We start from the raw sequence: 13,899 nt of genomic DNA on the forward strand, positions 1-13,899 counted from the left end.
CAGCCCGATCCAATTCACGAGAACCACCATCCAAAAGTTTGGGGTACGGGGACATCTTTATCATTAATTAAAAATCACGAGTGCATTCTAGTGATTTAAGTTTAAAAGAAATGAATAGAGCATTCTTTGTAGCCTTCTTCCGAAACCTGACGTCGGCGGCACCGCCCAACTTTGAATAAGCGAAAATTGACCACTAGCTTCAATTACATAGTTCAATTACTAAAATACTCCTGTCTAATAAAAGAATACCGGTACTGTACCTAAGGGGTTATTTTCATCTATATTTCTCTAAGAGTAAATTACCTTACTACCCTTAAGTTTGCATTACTTCCTTATCTTTCTTGAAAGTCGAAAATGTCCTCTCCAATCTCAATTGCCTTAATACCCTAAATAGTTTTTATACATAATTCAAATTGTAAATAGATACAAAAATATCTTCCCTTTCCTAGTAGTTAGAAACGTCCTCAACAGGCGTCAACTTTTTTCATCCTTGGGCCTTTCTTGTGATGTGTGAAAAGATCATGATTGCACAAATATTTGTGCATTAAGCACTTGTTCACCCTTCATCTTAGGGACAGGGCCTGTCAGTCGTGGGGCTCAAGGTTTGATGGAGGGCAATCAGGTGCTTAATGTACAAATCTTGTGCCATGGGATTGCACCCGATCCGGGTTCTGTGGATGCTTTGTTTGATTTTTTGAAGTTGCATTCTGATGCAAATCTGTTTCGGGATTTGTAAAAAAATCTATGATCTACTGACTACTACACTATTTTATGAAAAAACTGAAGATCTAATAAAAAATATGCAGAAATTTAAAAAATACTCAAACTCATTCGTCTCTGAATACAAAACCTTCTTAATAACATATTTATACTAGAAAGAGAAACTGTAATCTGATATGGATCCAAACCTTAGCTATCATCCAAAAATAAAAAAGTATCTGAAAAACCAAAATAAACCCACAAATGAATCCTGGACCCGAGTACATCCTGCTCTAGTCCTACATCACATTCTCATGCTTCGAAATCTCGTTGAAAAGGTTAAAAAACGAGAGAAAACGGATTGTTCATCTGAAATCAATAAGAAATTCATTTCAAGAAATATGAGGTTTAAGTCATAAAACTAAAGAGATCTACTCGCTGATAAGAACATAGAAAAACGTGAATGGTTGGATTGATGATCAAATAGTGTTCTGGTTCACAAACAGTGATTTGATTGTTCACGAAAAAAGGGAGCTTTAGATGGATTTTCCACCTTAACAACTTGTAGCTTTTACTTATTTTTAATTTTTACACAAATTTTTTTTTTTGATATTTTTCATTAGAACATCTTAGGTTTCTCTAAAAAAAAAAAACAATGACATCTTAGGTTATAACTAGTGCACAGTTCCATTTTGCCAATTTGAAAAGGGTCATTCTTGTCAATTCAAAAGATTCACAATTCATGTGTATTCCTCAAGACGAATGGCAACGTTGTGTAATTCGTGAAGAAAGAGTGGGAAGAAAGCAAGGGTAGTGGGAGGGGGACATTTTGAAAATGTGAACCCCTTGAAGAATCTTTGTGGCCTTTGCCCTTCACTTAAGGCATACTAGGTGTCCGCTCTCTCTCTCTCATGGTGACTCTAGTGAGACAAAAGACCGCAAATAAACTGAAAACTTATTGAAAGCAATTGCATCCCCAAGACAAAACTAGAGCGTTAGTTAGCCTTTGCATGAGTCACAAATTTGCAGCACCCCAGTTTAATTATTTATTTATGTATTAAATTACCTTTAAAAATGTTTTATTGCTTCACCTCTCTCTCTCAGTCTGACTCTGCTCATAGTGTTGAAACAGGAACAACTCATTCCAGGTAACCTTTTTTTGCCTCTCTTCTTTCTGAAGATTCGACCTTTGTGGCTTTCTTGTGTTTGTTGGCGTTTCATTTTTTTGGGTTTTTTATCGGCTTTACTTTTGGAAATTTTTGTGGGTATCTTTTTGTTGGAATGAGAGTGAAAGAGTGGTTCTTTTCTTGATTCACTTGCTGGGTGTTTCCATTTTTTTTTGTTTTTTTTTCTTTCCAGCTTCCTAAAAAGATTCTGAATTGATATCGTTGAGTTGGGATTTTATTGTATCAAAGATTGGGTTTGTCTGGAGATCTATAGCAGTACTTCCAATATTGTTGGTGGGGGTGAGAGCAGCCATGTTGCATGCTGATCCAAGCCGTTCGTATTCATGGTGGTGGGATAGCCATATCAGCCCTAAGAATTCTAGATGGCTTCAGGAAAATCTCACAGGTAAAGAATCTTAAAATAAAAAAAATGTCAATTGTTATAGTCTAAGGCCATGTCTTTTGATAGAATTTGTATGCAAAACTCTTGAATTGGTCATACTAGATTGAGGATGATGGTCTTGTTATAGTTAATTAATCATGATTTTTTTGGTAGTTTAGGCATCTTTTTTTGGTATGAAGGGATGGGTGTCTCCTAATTTTATTTTTTGGTGTGTGATGAAACAACTTAAGCGTTTATAGGGAGTATTGTAGGAAGTAGAAGCTGATACAAGTGAAAAATTTTATGTGTCTTGAGTGCTGCTTATTGTTGTTTTCTTTTGATTTCTAAAACGGTTCCGTGGGATCTCTTCGCTTTAGTCCCAGGTTAAGTTGCTTACTGGTTTCCCAACTGCAGATAAATTTCCTTCTTGTATAAAGATGTTCTGGTGTGAAGTACTGAATTGGTGCTTCATTTTGTGTGTAATTTGGGTTTCTTAGAGCACTGTTGTCTGTTATCTGAGTTCTGTATCAGCAGATTCAGCACCATACATAGAACCGACCTTTTTCTTGAGAATTGGCCCAATCTGCAGAGTTTTTTTTTTTAGGGAACATGGACATTTGTATCACTTGTATGGAAGGCTTTGATATTTTGTCTGCAGGCTATAGTTGTACACTTGTACTTCTACAACTAGTTTGGTCTATGATACCCCAGTTGATTTTGTTGGGTTTTGTCAGACCAGCTTATTTTAGTCGACAATAAGACAGACTTCTAATTAAGCATGCATAAGTCACCGACACAAAACCTGAAAATGGATATGACCCCCTATAAGCAAGCAAGCAAGCAAGACGGACTTCTAATTAAACATCTAACTCAGCCTTATATAAGCAAGCAAGTTAAAGACTTCATCCATTTGGTTATCTCAAATATAAAAATGGATATACCCCGCTATAAGGTTCCTCCTTAGAATGCAATTCAATAGGGTCCATAGAGACTGTGTTTGCGTCCATAGGATTCCAATTGCTTGGATCAATCAAAAGTTCAATTTCTATCTGGAATACTGATTTTCAAGTGGAATCCACTACAGAGTGGGAGGAGGTGGTGGAAACTATTTCTACAATATTTCACATTAACGCTTGTCCACAATCCAACATGCACTGCCAACTAGTTGTGACTAATCACTCAACTCTACATTATATGCTTTATCCCATCAACATGACACTGCTTATGGTATACATTAGGAACTTAGAAGAAAAGTGTTATACATTAGGAACTTGTAAGAACAGTGGCAAAACCCACTTTTCATTGGAAGAAGTAAAGCCAAGTTTGCCAGTAATATGTGATGCCTCTGGTTGACAGTCTTCTATTTTGTACACGAATAAAATAAAACAAAGTAACTTGCATTTGAACAGATGGTCCTTCTGTCTTCATATTCTCCCACATTTTTCAAACTTTTGCTTATAAGAATTGACATCTGATCCATTAAGAATGCTGCAAATAGTTGTCATCATCTAGCATCACGGCAGGACTAACAAGTCCATAGGCTTCTTGTATCTTTGATCATATTCTTATATGAAGTATGTAGTTTCCATTGAGTCTGTAGTATTTACAGTTAAAATGCATTACATATGAATTCTGTACCTTCTCTTGGTTCTCCAAATTTTGTTCATGCTTGCATTATATTCTTTTCTTTTACATACAAATTATTTGCTACACCCTTCTTTTAATCATGTAACTGAGTGAACGTGTCACTAACAGATATGGATGCAAAAGTCAAACAAATGATAAAGCTTATAGAAGAAGATGCAGATTCCTTTGCAAGAAGAGCAGAGATGTATTACAAAAAAAGGCCAGAGCTTATGAAACTGGTTGAGGAGTTCTACAGAGCATACCGTGCATTGGCAGAGAGATATGACCACGCTACTGGTGCGCTTCGGCAGGCTCATCGGACAATGGCGGAGGCATTTCCAAATCAAATCCCAACTTTGTCTGAAGATTCTCCTACAGGGTCCTCTGTTATAGATGTTGAACCTAATACACCTGAAGTAACACATCCAAGAAGACCTTTATTTGATCCAGATGATTCACGAAAAGATTCTTCAGGAGCATCATCTCTCTTTCCAGTTGTCAAAAGGAATGGAATTTTTTCAGAAGAAAATGATGCTGTAACAAGCAAAAAAGGGTTGAAACAGCTCAATGAGATGTTTCTATCCAATTTAACTTCAGATAGAAAGACCCCAGAATCTGGAGGAAGTATAGGAAATGCAAGATTTGCAGACGGGAAGTTGAGAAGGGGTCCGACTTTTCAAGAAGGTGAAGAAAAGGGTTCTGAACTGAAAGTGCAGAATGGGACGAATTCTCACCAAAAGAATAAGGTAGAGGTACAAGATAGAGGGATTCAGTATGAAACTTCACATCTGGAGACAGAAGTTGAGAATAACTTAAATAAAAGGGAAGCAGTTCTTGATCTGCAAATGGCACTTGCTAAATTGCAAGAGGAAAAGCAAGCTGCCATGGTTCTGAGTCAACAGTCTCTGGAACAGTATCAGAACTCCTTGCAGAGAATATCTGATTTGGAGACTCAAGTTTCTCTTGTACATGAAGAAATCCGAAGGCTTAATGAGGAGATATTTAAGGGGATTGTGAAATTTAAGAATGCTGAAGAGCGTGCTATTTTGTTAGAGAGAACAAATCAAACTCTGCAGTCAGAGATGGATAATCTTGTACCAAAGTTTATACTGAAACAAGAAGAGCTTAAAAGAGAGCATAATGAGCTGGAGCAAATGAGGATCTGCATACAAGAAGAGCACTTGCAATCAATGAGCCGTGAAACAGATCTTCAATCTCTGAGACAACTACACTCTCAATTGCAGGAACAGCATGGATTTCTAATGTTGGAAATGCAGCATAGAATGCATCTCTTTAGGGATATGGAGCACAGGAATCAAGTTTTGGAGGATGAAATTGTTAGGCTGAAAGAAGAAAACAACACCCTGAATACTCAAAACATGTCCTCTGCAATGTCAATAAAGAATCTACAAGATGAGCTCTGCAGCTTGAAGGAGATCAAGAGGAAACTACAAGAAGAAGTTGAACTTCGTATTGACCAGAGGAATGCTCTACAGCAAGAACTTTACTGCCTGAAAGAGGAGAGAAATGACTTGGACAGGGGATATATGGCTATAATACGGCAAATAGAATCAGTGGGGTGGGATTCAGAATGTCTTCAGTCATCTATTAAAGACTTGCAAGATGAAAACATTCTTCTGAAGGAGAGTTGCAACAAGAAAGATGAAGAAAAAGCGGTTACGTGTCAGAGTCTGAAAAATATGGAGAAAGTCTTAGAAATGAACATTTTATTGGAAAAATCACTGTCAGACAAAAACAATGATCTGGAAGATCTGAGAGAAAAATTGAAGAATTTGGAAGAGTCCTATCATTCTCTCATGGAAGATAAATTAGTCCTTGCAAAAGAGAAGCACAATCTGGCTGCCAAGGTTGATACTATGTTGCAAACTGAGCAAATATTGGAGGCACATAATGCAGTGGCTGAAAGAAAATGTTTGGGCCTGGTAAAGGACAAAGAATTGATATGTAATCAGTTTGAGGAGCTCCAAACATGCTTGAACTTAGAAAGAGAAGAACGTGAGAGTATCATTCAGTCTAGCAGTACCCAACTGAATAATTTGGAAAACAGGATAAATTTTCTGCTAGAGGAAAGTGAATGCAGAAAGGCCAAACTACAAGAAGAAGAAGATCATATCATTGGAGCTCAAATTGAAACCAGTGTGGCATATTGTGTTGTTCTTGATATGTGCAGAATGAATAGAAATCTGTCCATCGAATGCCAGACATATCATGAGATCTCATCAAATGCTAACAGACTAGTCTCTGAATTGAAACAGAGGAGTCTGGAACAGCAGATGCAATTAGAATCCATTCTGGACAGGAATTCTTTGACTGTAGAACAAAATCTAAAGCTTAGATCAGGTGTAGAGAAGTTGGTAGGGTTACTTAATATAGATCTTGATCATGGCTACCCTGAAAAAGTTGGTACCGAAGTAATTTTTCACAACATTCGGACCAGAGTTGAGGCCATGACTGCACTACTAATGACTTCCCAAAATGAAAATGAACAGATGCTTCTTGAGAGCGTAGTACTTGCTACTTTACTAGAGCAGCTGGGACTGGAACTGTCTGGTTTATTTTTGAAAAAGAAGGCACTTGAAATGGAGATTATGGCACAAGCAGAGGAATTAATGGCTTTGCGAAGTGAAAAGCATGAGATTGAAGAACTTAATGAGCTATTGAGACAGAAGGTGCTTTCATTGGAACACAGGGAAAAAGTACTTGAGACAGAAATGGGCACTGCTCATAGACAATTGTCCGATTCTCAAGGGTTGAATAGGTCATTGGAAAATGAAAATCGGAAGTTGTATGAAGAGAACAGGTCTTTTGCAAAAGATCTCATTAATTTGAAAGGACAGAAGCATTCATTAGAAGAGGAAAACAACACTATTCTGAGTGAGGCCTTGTCACTGGGTAATCTTGCTTTGATCTTTGAGAGATTTAGCACTGAAAAGACCATGGAGATAAGAAGGCTTAGTGGAGCTTTAAATTACATCAGTGGGATTAATTACACAGTCGAGGAGGAGGCGAGAGTGATGATTGAAAAGCTTAAAACATTAGAGATGGAAAATTCACATTTCAAATCATCATTGGAAGAGTACAAAAGCTGTTCAATGTCTTTGAAGAATGAGGTTGATACATTCAGGAATGGATGTCGGCAGTTGAATCAGCAGATTGAACTTGGACAGGAGTTGCTGAAAAAGAAAGAATTCAAGCTGTTTGAAGCAGAGCAGAAACTAGGGAAAATGCAAAGTGAGCAAGAAGTGATTACAAGAGAACTTGATCATGTCAAGAAGGAATCTTGTGTGGTTGTGGCAATGAAAGAGGCATTGGAGAAAGATATGATGGAATTAACCATTGACAGTGCCAATAAATCCAAGAAAATTGACCGCATGCATGAAGAGGAGGAGATGTTAAAGTTGGAGTTGGATAGATTATATAAGAAAATTGATGATCTCAAATTTCAAGAGGGTCATCTGAAGATTGAGCTGAAAGAAAACATGGATGAGATTGAGCTCTTGCATAGTGGCTGTGCAGCATTATATTATGACCTTCAAGCCTCTGTCGTCCATGTTGTGGTACTCGAGCAAAAAGTTTATGAATTGATTGGTGCATGCAAAAGTCTCAAAGAACACATACAATCGCAGGAAAAGAAGTTTCTAGATGAAAATGCTTCCAAGAATGCAGAGATTTATGAATTGAAGAGGAAAAATGCCTTGCTGGAAAAAGAAAATGAAAACATGAAACTCGAATCTATTGGATATTTGTCCCTCATATCATCTCTAAAGGAAAGCATAATGGCTCTTGAAGATCGCTGCTTAGTTCTGATGAAGATTCAGCCAAGCACTCCAGAGGTATTCTTCATTCTGTGCATCCATTAAGATTCTTCATCTGAGCCTGGCTAGGTCCTCAATCAGTTGTCTTCACCCAATTGGTGTTTAGCTATAACTTGGTTGATATGTGCTCATTCAAGACCAAAAAAGTATAAATTTGTGCATTGACCTGGGTTTGTTGAACTTGAATTGCCTTTGACCATATTTTTCAAATTTTTTTATTTCCTTAGCTTAAATCTTGCAGGCTCACTAAGCTGACTGGATCTTGAGATTTCTCGGTCTAATTTTTGCTTAACTTTCTTTTTGGATAGTTAAGAACTGTAATCTTGAACCTGACAATAGCTAGCTGATTTGTTCGTAGGATTGCTAACAGTTGGTAGGTGCAAGGCAATGCATTGATAGTGGACCTATGGACCTAAATTATACAAGCAAAGTCACTATAATTATACAAGTCACTATAATTATACAAGTGATATGTCACTATAATTATACCTATGAACATTTGATTTTTTTTAAAATCCTTTTCAGGATGCTGGATCAAGTCACTATAATTATACAAGCAAAGTTCGTGAACCAAGTGAGGACAAAGGTGGTGATGAGACAGATGGGCTACGAGAGCTGCACAAATTGCAGGCTAAAATTCAAGTGATTGATATGTCTGTTAGAGTATTTGAAGACATAAAAGAGGAATATCATGGAATTAAGCTGATAAAAGAGGCATTGGAGAAGGAACTGAGTATTTTCGTGGAGGAGGTAGTCAACAAAGGCAAGGAGATGAATAGTATTAATCAAGAGAAGGAGAATTTAGAACTGGAATCTGATGAACTGCTGAAAGAGATTAGTGAATGCCAATTCCGAGAAGAGTATCTGAAGTCTGAACTAAGATCAAGCATAGAGGAGATTGAGCTGTGTCAGACAAGCTTGGAAACATTGTATCATGAACTTCAGAGTTGTGCCATCCATGAAACAGTAATTGAGATAAAGTGGCATGAGCTGGTTGGAGCATGTGAGAGTCTTGAAATAAAGTCTCAACATCAAACCAAAAAGTTTCTTGATGACATTACTTCCCAAAATGTAGAACTTGATGAATTGAAGAGGAAAATCACAAAGCTAGAAGGATTAAATGAAGAAATGAGTGCCCGATCCAATGAAAATTTATCCATTGTATCATCTATGAAAGAAAAAATGTGTTCTCTTGAAGATCAATGTTTAGCGGCATTGGGGACTCACGCAACTGGAGTTCATAAACCAAGTGTATGTTTTTCTCCTTTAATATTATATCAACAAAGAATTGAAATTATGCCAATTTTTTTAGTATTTCTTAATGAATTTGCTAATTATTAAGGTCCATGGTCATACTCATTGGTGAGTAAACCATATGGATATCCAGAACAATTTTATGATATATTGGGAGAAGGAGAAAAGAAAGAGTTGTAGCATTACCATCTCTAAACCCAATCATGTAACTCTTTAATATTCTGATTTTAGTTGGAACCAAGGCAAAAAGAATTGAAAATGAATATTAAAGTTAGACACTAAAATGGTAACTATGATTTGATGCTTTTGACAAAAATTATGCATGACTTTTCAGGATGCTGGCTCATCTGATCAGTCAAGTATCGAAAACATGGATCCTGAATCTGCTTTGGAGCATGCTGGAACAGAGAAAGAGGTTCTAGAGCTGCAAGAACTGCTGATTAAATTTAAGACAGTTGAAAAATTGGTGATAGAACTAAGTCAGTTTGGGCAGCTAATTAAAGAAAAGAATGAACTCAGCAACCGTTTGGAGCAACAGAAAAATGGAGTGGGGATCCATAAAGCCAAGAATGTTCTAATAACCAAAGACATTCAACTGGACCATGTTTCTGATTCATCTTCATTCTATGGAAGTGTTGCTGGTTCATTTGGAAAGGAAAGCAGAGAAAACACTGAACCAGTTGAGCAGATGCTGGAATTGTGGGAAGCTGCTGAAAGGCACTGCAGTCGTGAACCCGAGATCCTTGCACCAATGAAATCTCAATCGCCAGATGCTGATGCCAGCCACAAATTTCCTGCAAAGAAAGTGAATAAGAACAATGATAATGGGTTTTCTGAATTGCAGGTTGAGAGAGAGGTTGCAGTTGACAAGATAGAGGTGTCTTCTGGAATTGAGAAGAAAAAGAGGGTCAGAGAAGTGCTCACATCCGAATCTGATCGCTTAATGGATCTGCAAAACAATGTACAAGGGTTAAATAAAAGGTTTGACACACTGAGGAAGAATGGCCATCCAAATGTACTTGAAATTAACAATGAGAAAGAGCGGTTGGGAAAAGCAGAGTCAGTGATCCTGCAGTTGGTTGAAGCCAATCATGAAATGCTGAAAAATAGTAGGGACAGTCATATTGAATCCTCTGGAAGAGAAATAGGGGAATCAGAAGGATTCACTGGGAGAAGCTTCGAAGATGTGCCCGATGTTCATAGACCATATATGCAGGAGGCAGCTAGAAGGTTGGGAAAGATTGAGCAGTTAGAGTTGGAGTTACAAAAAATTGAGTTCATGTTGAGGAAGTTTGAGGATGTAGAAATTAGAAAAACCCGTGCAGCGGTTGAAAAACGGGCAAGAGTTCTTCTGAGGGACTATCTTTACGGTGGAATAGGAAACCAACGGCAAAAGAAGACTCCATTTTGTGGTTGTGTGAGAGCTTCAACAAAGGCTGACTGAGATTCAACCTTTTTTGCCAAAGATCCTGCTGTTGGTTGTTGTTGGGACAGGTAATAGATTATCAAGATAAAGAAAGTCCCGATTCTCATGAATGCAATATTTTGACATTTTTATAGTATTATTGCATTTACGAAGAGCGTTTTCTTTGCCCCTTGGTTGATGAGGATAATTCCAGGGTCTCTTAGTTCAGTTTAGCACGATTTCATTTCTTTAGATTAAATCTGTATAGGTCATGCTGGAACCAAGCTATATGAAGCTGCTTGCATCAGCATGCTTATTTTATATATTTGGTGAATTGATAAGGATGAGCAAGCAATGTGTTGCATGTGATTTTACAGTTAAATAAGTTACTAGGCTTCTGAACTTTAGGTTTTTAATCCAACTTACATGTATTGTCAAAATCTTGGTCATGGGGAATAATGTTTCTTGGACTCCTAAGTTTTGAAGGAGTGCTGTAATGGTAGCCCTTGTCTGCCTCTTCTGTTCATCTGAGACTGCCTCTTCTCTCTCTCTCTCTCTCTCTCTCTCTCTCTCAACCATGTGTTGACATGTGCGTCCGACTTGTTTTCTTGAAAGTGTCGGTTTTATTCCCTTCTTTAAGATTCACGTTTCTGTTTGGTCATGTAGCCAAGGTACTCACCCTATACGCGTTGTTTGGTTTAGGCTCTTTATCAGGTTACCTTCAAACAAGCACCTAAAACATCACTTTTGATGGTTTTCCTGAATTCTTTCATTGCATTTGTTGCCGAGAGCTTCGAAAGACAACAGCCAACGATGGAAAGTCGATACAGTTTTTTCCAGTAGTTTTGTGGCCATCACCATACTATTCTAAGTGTGAAAATGTGAAGTTTTCATCTCTCTCTCTCTCTCTCTCTACATGTGTGTATATATATAGGGCGGACACACACAGTGGCTTGGGATTTTTCCACTGACCTGCTAACTAGGGTCTCGACTTAGTTGACTTGTGTTTATTCTTTCTTTTTTAGCTATAATCTCTGCAAGCGTGGTGACCAAATCAACATCTCTTAAGTGTATAAACTCAAGGCGTTAGTAGATAATTGTTGTTTTGATTTGTTACTTTTCATATTTTTGTGCATCAGAAGACATCCACACGTATGATGTCCTTGTAATCTTGTTTGTAGGACTAGTTCGAGTTAGATGAGACATCCAAAAAGTGTGATAGTGAATGCAGATGACTACTGGAACACATGGTATTAGTTATTACTTGGTGATAGACTATAGTTAAACCTTTTATGGCCTTTAAAAGAGCACAAATTGGATGATATTCTGAATTTTATTTTTCAGTATTTTATTTGCATTTACATGCTTGTGTGATAAATGTTGAGCACATCAAACGCGCCCTAAGGATGTCTAAAAGGAGAAATTTGCATTGAGGTTGAAATTCAATTATAATATTTTACAGATATACTACTCTGTCCATTAGGGTGCGTTTGAATTGTGGGTTTGAATTGTGGACGCACGTGAAGAGGTCATGCCAGAACGTCCATGCATGTCCATGAACAGGACAGAACAGAACACAGTCTTTCCCTGTCCAAGCGCCCCCAAAAAATGATTTTTTTTGTTTTTTTTTATCCGAGAGTGTCCGTTTTCCGCTGTTCCAACATCAAATAACCATCCACAGAACGCACCTATATTGTTGTGTTTGTGCATCCCGCACTTGGTGTGTCCAGCGGACTGACGCAGATGGCGTTCAAACGTGCCTTTCCGCCTCTTGAATTGTTAGATAACATTTTTTAAATAACGAGAAGCCACTGGTTCGGACATCGCTTTATGGTTAAAGAGGTGCTATGTTCTGTGGCTTGTTTAGGGGTCCGTGGCTTGAAATCCCACTACTACTCTCCCCTTGCCCATGTAGATAGTTTTTCATTGTCTTTGATACCACTCGGATATTGACTCGCGATGCCCTTAAACTTGAACACCTTAAGCCAACCCACCTAACCAGGCCTGTGGGGCCCTCATGCAAGAAATGTTAGAACTTGAATTATGAGTCGGTAATAGCTAAACATAAAAATAACATTAATGAAGCTTGCTAATTTTACCTTTCAATGAAGACACTTTAGCTTTTGGAATAAGTCAAACAAAAACAATTTAGGGCCTTGATGGCCATTGATGTTCTGGAAGGACAACAGAGGTGATGTTAAACGGGTCAGTTAAGAGATGCAGCCCAATTTATTCATATAATTGGATGTTAATATTGCAATGTTAACCATGCAATCTTATATGAGCAGATTGGATGGGACCAGATTTTCAAGCGCACATTGTGGGGCGACCTTAATCTACAGTTGGTCATTTTGGAATCAAAGGCCAGATATCACAAACCAGTGCCGTGTTTCTGGACGCTTGTGGTCACTAAGATGGTGATATGCTTAGCTGATTTTGATTAGAGAAAATTTAGGATCCAGGTTGGTGCATTCCAAAGCCAAACTTACCATAAGATTATTTTCATTTCCATCAAACAGGTGATCAATTGGCCAGTGATTCGCATGACTCCAAAAATTATGCCTCATGTCAATTTTCAGTCATATAGCTAAAACAAGAAATACTTAATGCGTTCAGTATTTTGTTTAAAACTACTGACCTACAAACGACTGTAAAGGTTAAGCTTTTTTTTTTGTGGAAAACCGATTTACTAAGATTTAGACATTTACTTGGGTGAAAAACTTCCAGTATAGCAGCAACACATCTTTAGGTCATTTCTTTCTTGATGTCGAAGAATCAGACGACCCTACAAGACACTTCTTTATAATCAAAATAGCTTCACCAATTAAAGCCAGTGGGCTAATTAGATTGGGAGAGAACCGAGGGTTTAGTAAGATCCAACACCTGGTTTGAGCGTTTCAAAGACAAATAAACCATTTGGTTTGAAAACAAACGCCTTTCAAAAGAAAAAGATGCCTGTGCCGGCCAGGTCAACCCTGTATCCCAACCGTCGAGATGGAAACATCCCTAAACCAAGCTAAGATAGATGAGATTCTCTCTCAAGATGAGAATTCCGCAAACAGCATCCACCTAAGTAATAATCCGGTCTCAGACCACACACTAGATCCAAATAAACTTAGCTCCTTGATGCTTTGAATCTACAGACTACCCAAATTAGCCATTTATCTAATCAAATCTTAAAAGGGACTTTCCACCAAAGAGGTCAATAGCCATTTATCTATTCAAATCACCAAAGAGGTCCATAGGATATCAAACACAAATTAAAATTCCTTGCGGAAGCAATGAAAAATGCAAAAGGTATTTTAGGCTCTGTTTGGAAACTGGCATATGGGATGGGAGTTTATGTATTTGGTAGATACATGGTCAAATGGGTGATTCAATGGTGGTACCCTGCCACCATAACTTATGGTGGTACACACGTGATTCACATAGATCTACGCTCCAAATGCAAAATTTAACCTCTGAATCATGTTTTACATGTTCTATTTACTATTTTCATGTGACAAAGTTAGACTGAAATATGATGTTTTA

At 37.7% G+C, this 13,899-nt stretch overlaps 1 protein-coding gene across 2 annotated transcripts; it reads left to right on the forward strand.

The window, feature by feature from the left end:
* Positions 1-1,677: 1,677 nt before the first annotated feature.
* LOC149827700 (protein NETWORKED 1D-like) lies at positions 1,678-10,766 on the forward strand. 2 transcript variants are annotated; one of them, XM_090019562.1, is made up of 5 exons: positions 1,678-1,847; positions 2,059-2,271; positions 4,003-7,727; positions 8,235-8,960; positions 9,298-10,766. In XM_090019562.1, exons 2-5 carry the CDS (start codon positions 2,178-2,180, stop codon positions 10,405-10,407), a joined length of 5,655 nt encoding a protein of 1,884 aa, XP_089875688.1. In that variant the 5' UTR covers positions 1,678-1,847; positions 2,059-2,177; the 3' UTR covers positions 10,408-10,766. The 2 variants fall into 2 exon arrangements, with proteins under 2 accessions (XP_089875688.1, XP_089875689.1); XM_090019563.1 differs by having other exon boundaries at positions 2,115-2,271.
* Positions 10,767-13,899: the final 3,133 nt, after the last annotated feature.

Source organism: Nuphar pumila, chromosome 10 (genome assembly GCF_984573655.1).
Source record: "Nuphar pumila chromosome 10, dmNupPumi1.hap1.1, whole genome shotgun sequence".
Taxonomy (NCBI): domain Eukaryota; kingdom Viridiplantae; phylum Streptophyta; class Magnoliopsida; order Nymphaeales; family Nymphaeaceae; genus Nuphar; species Nuphar pumila.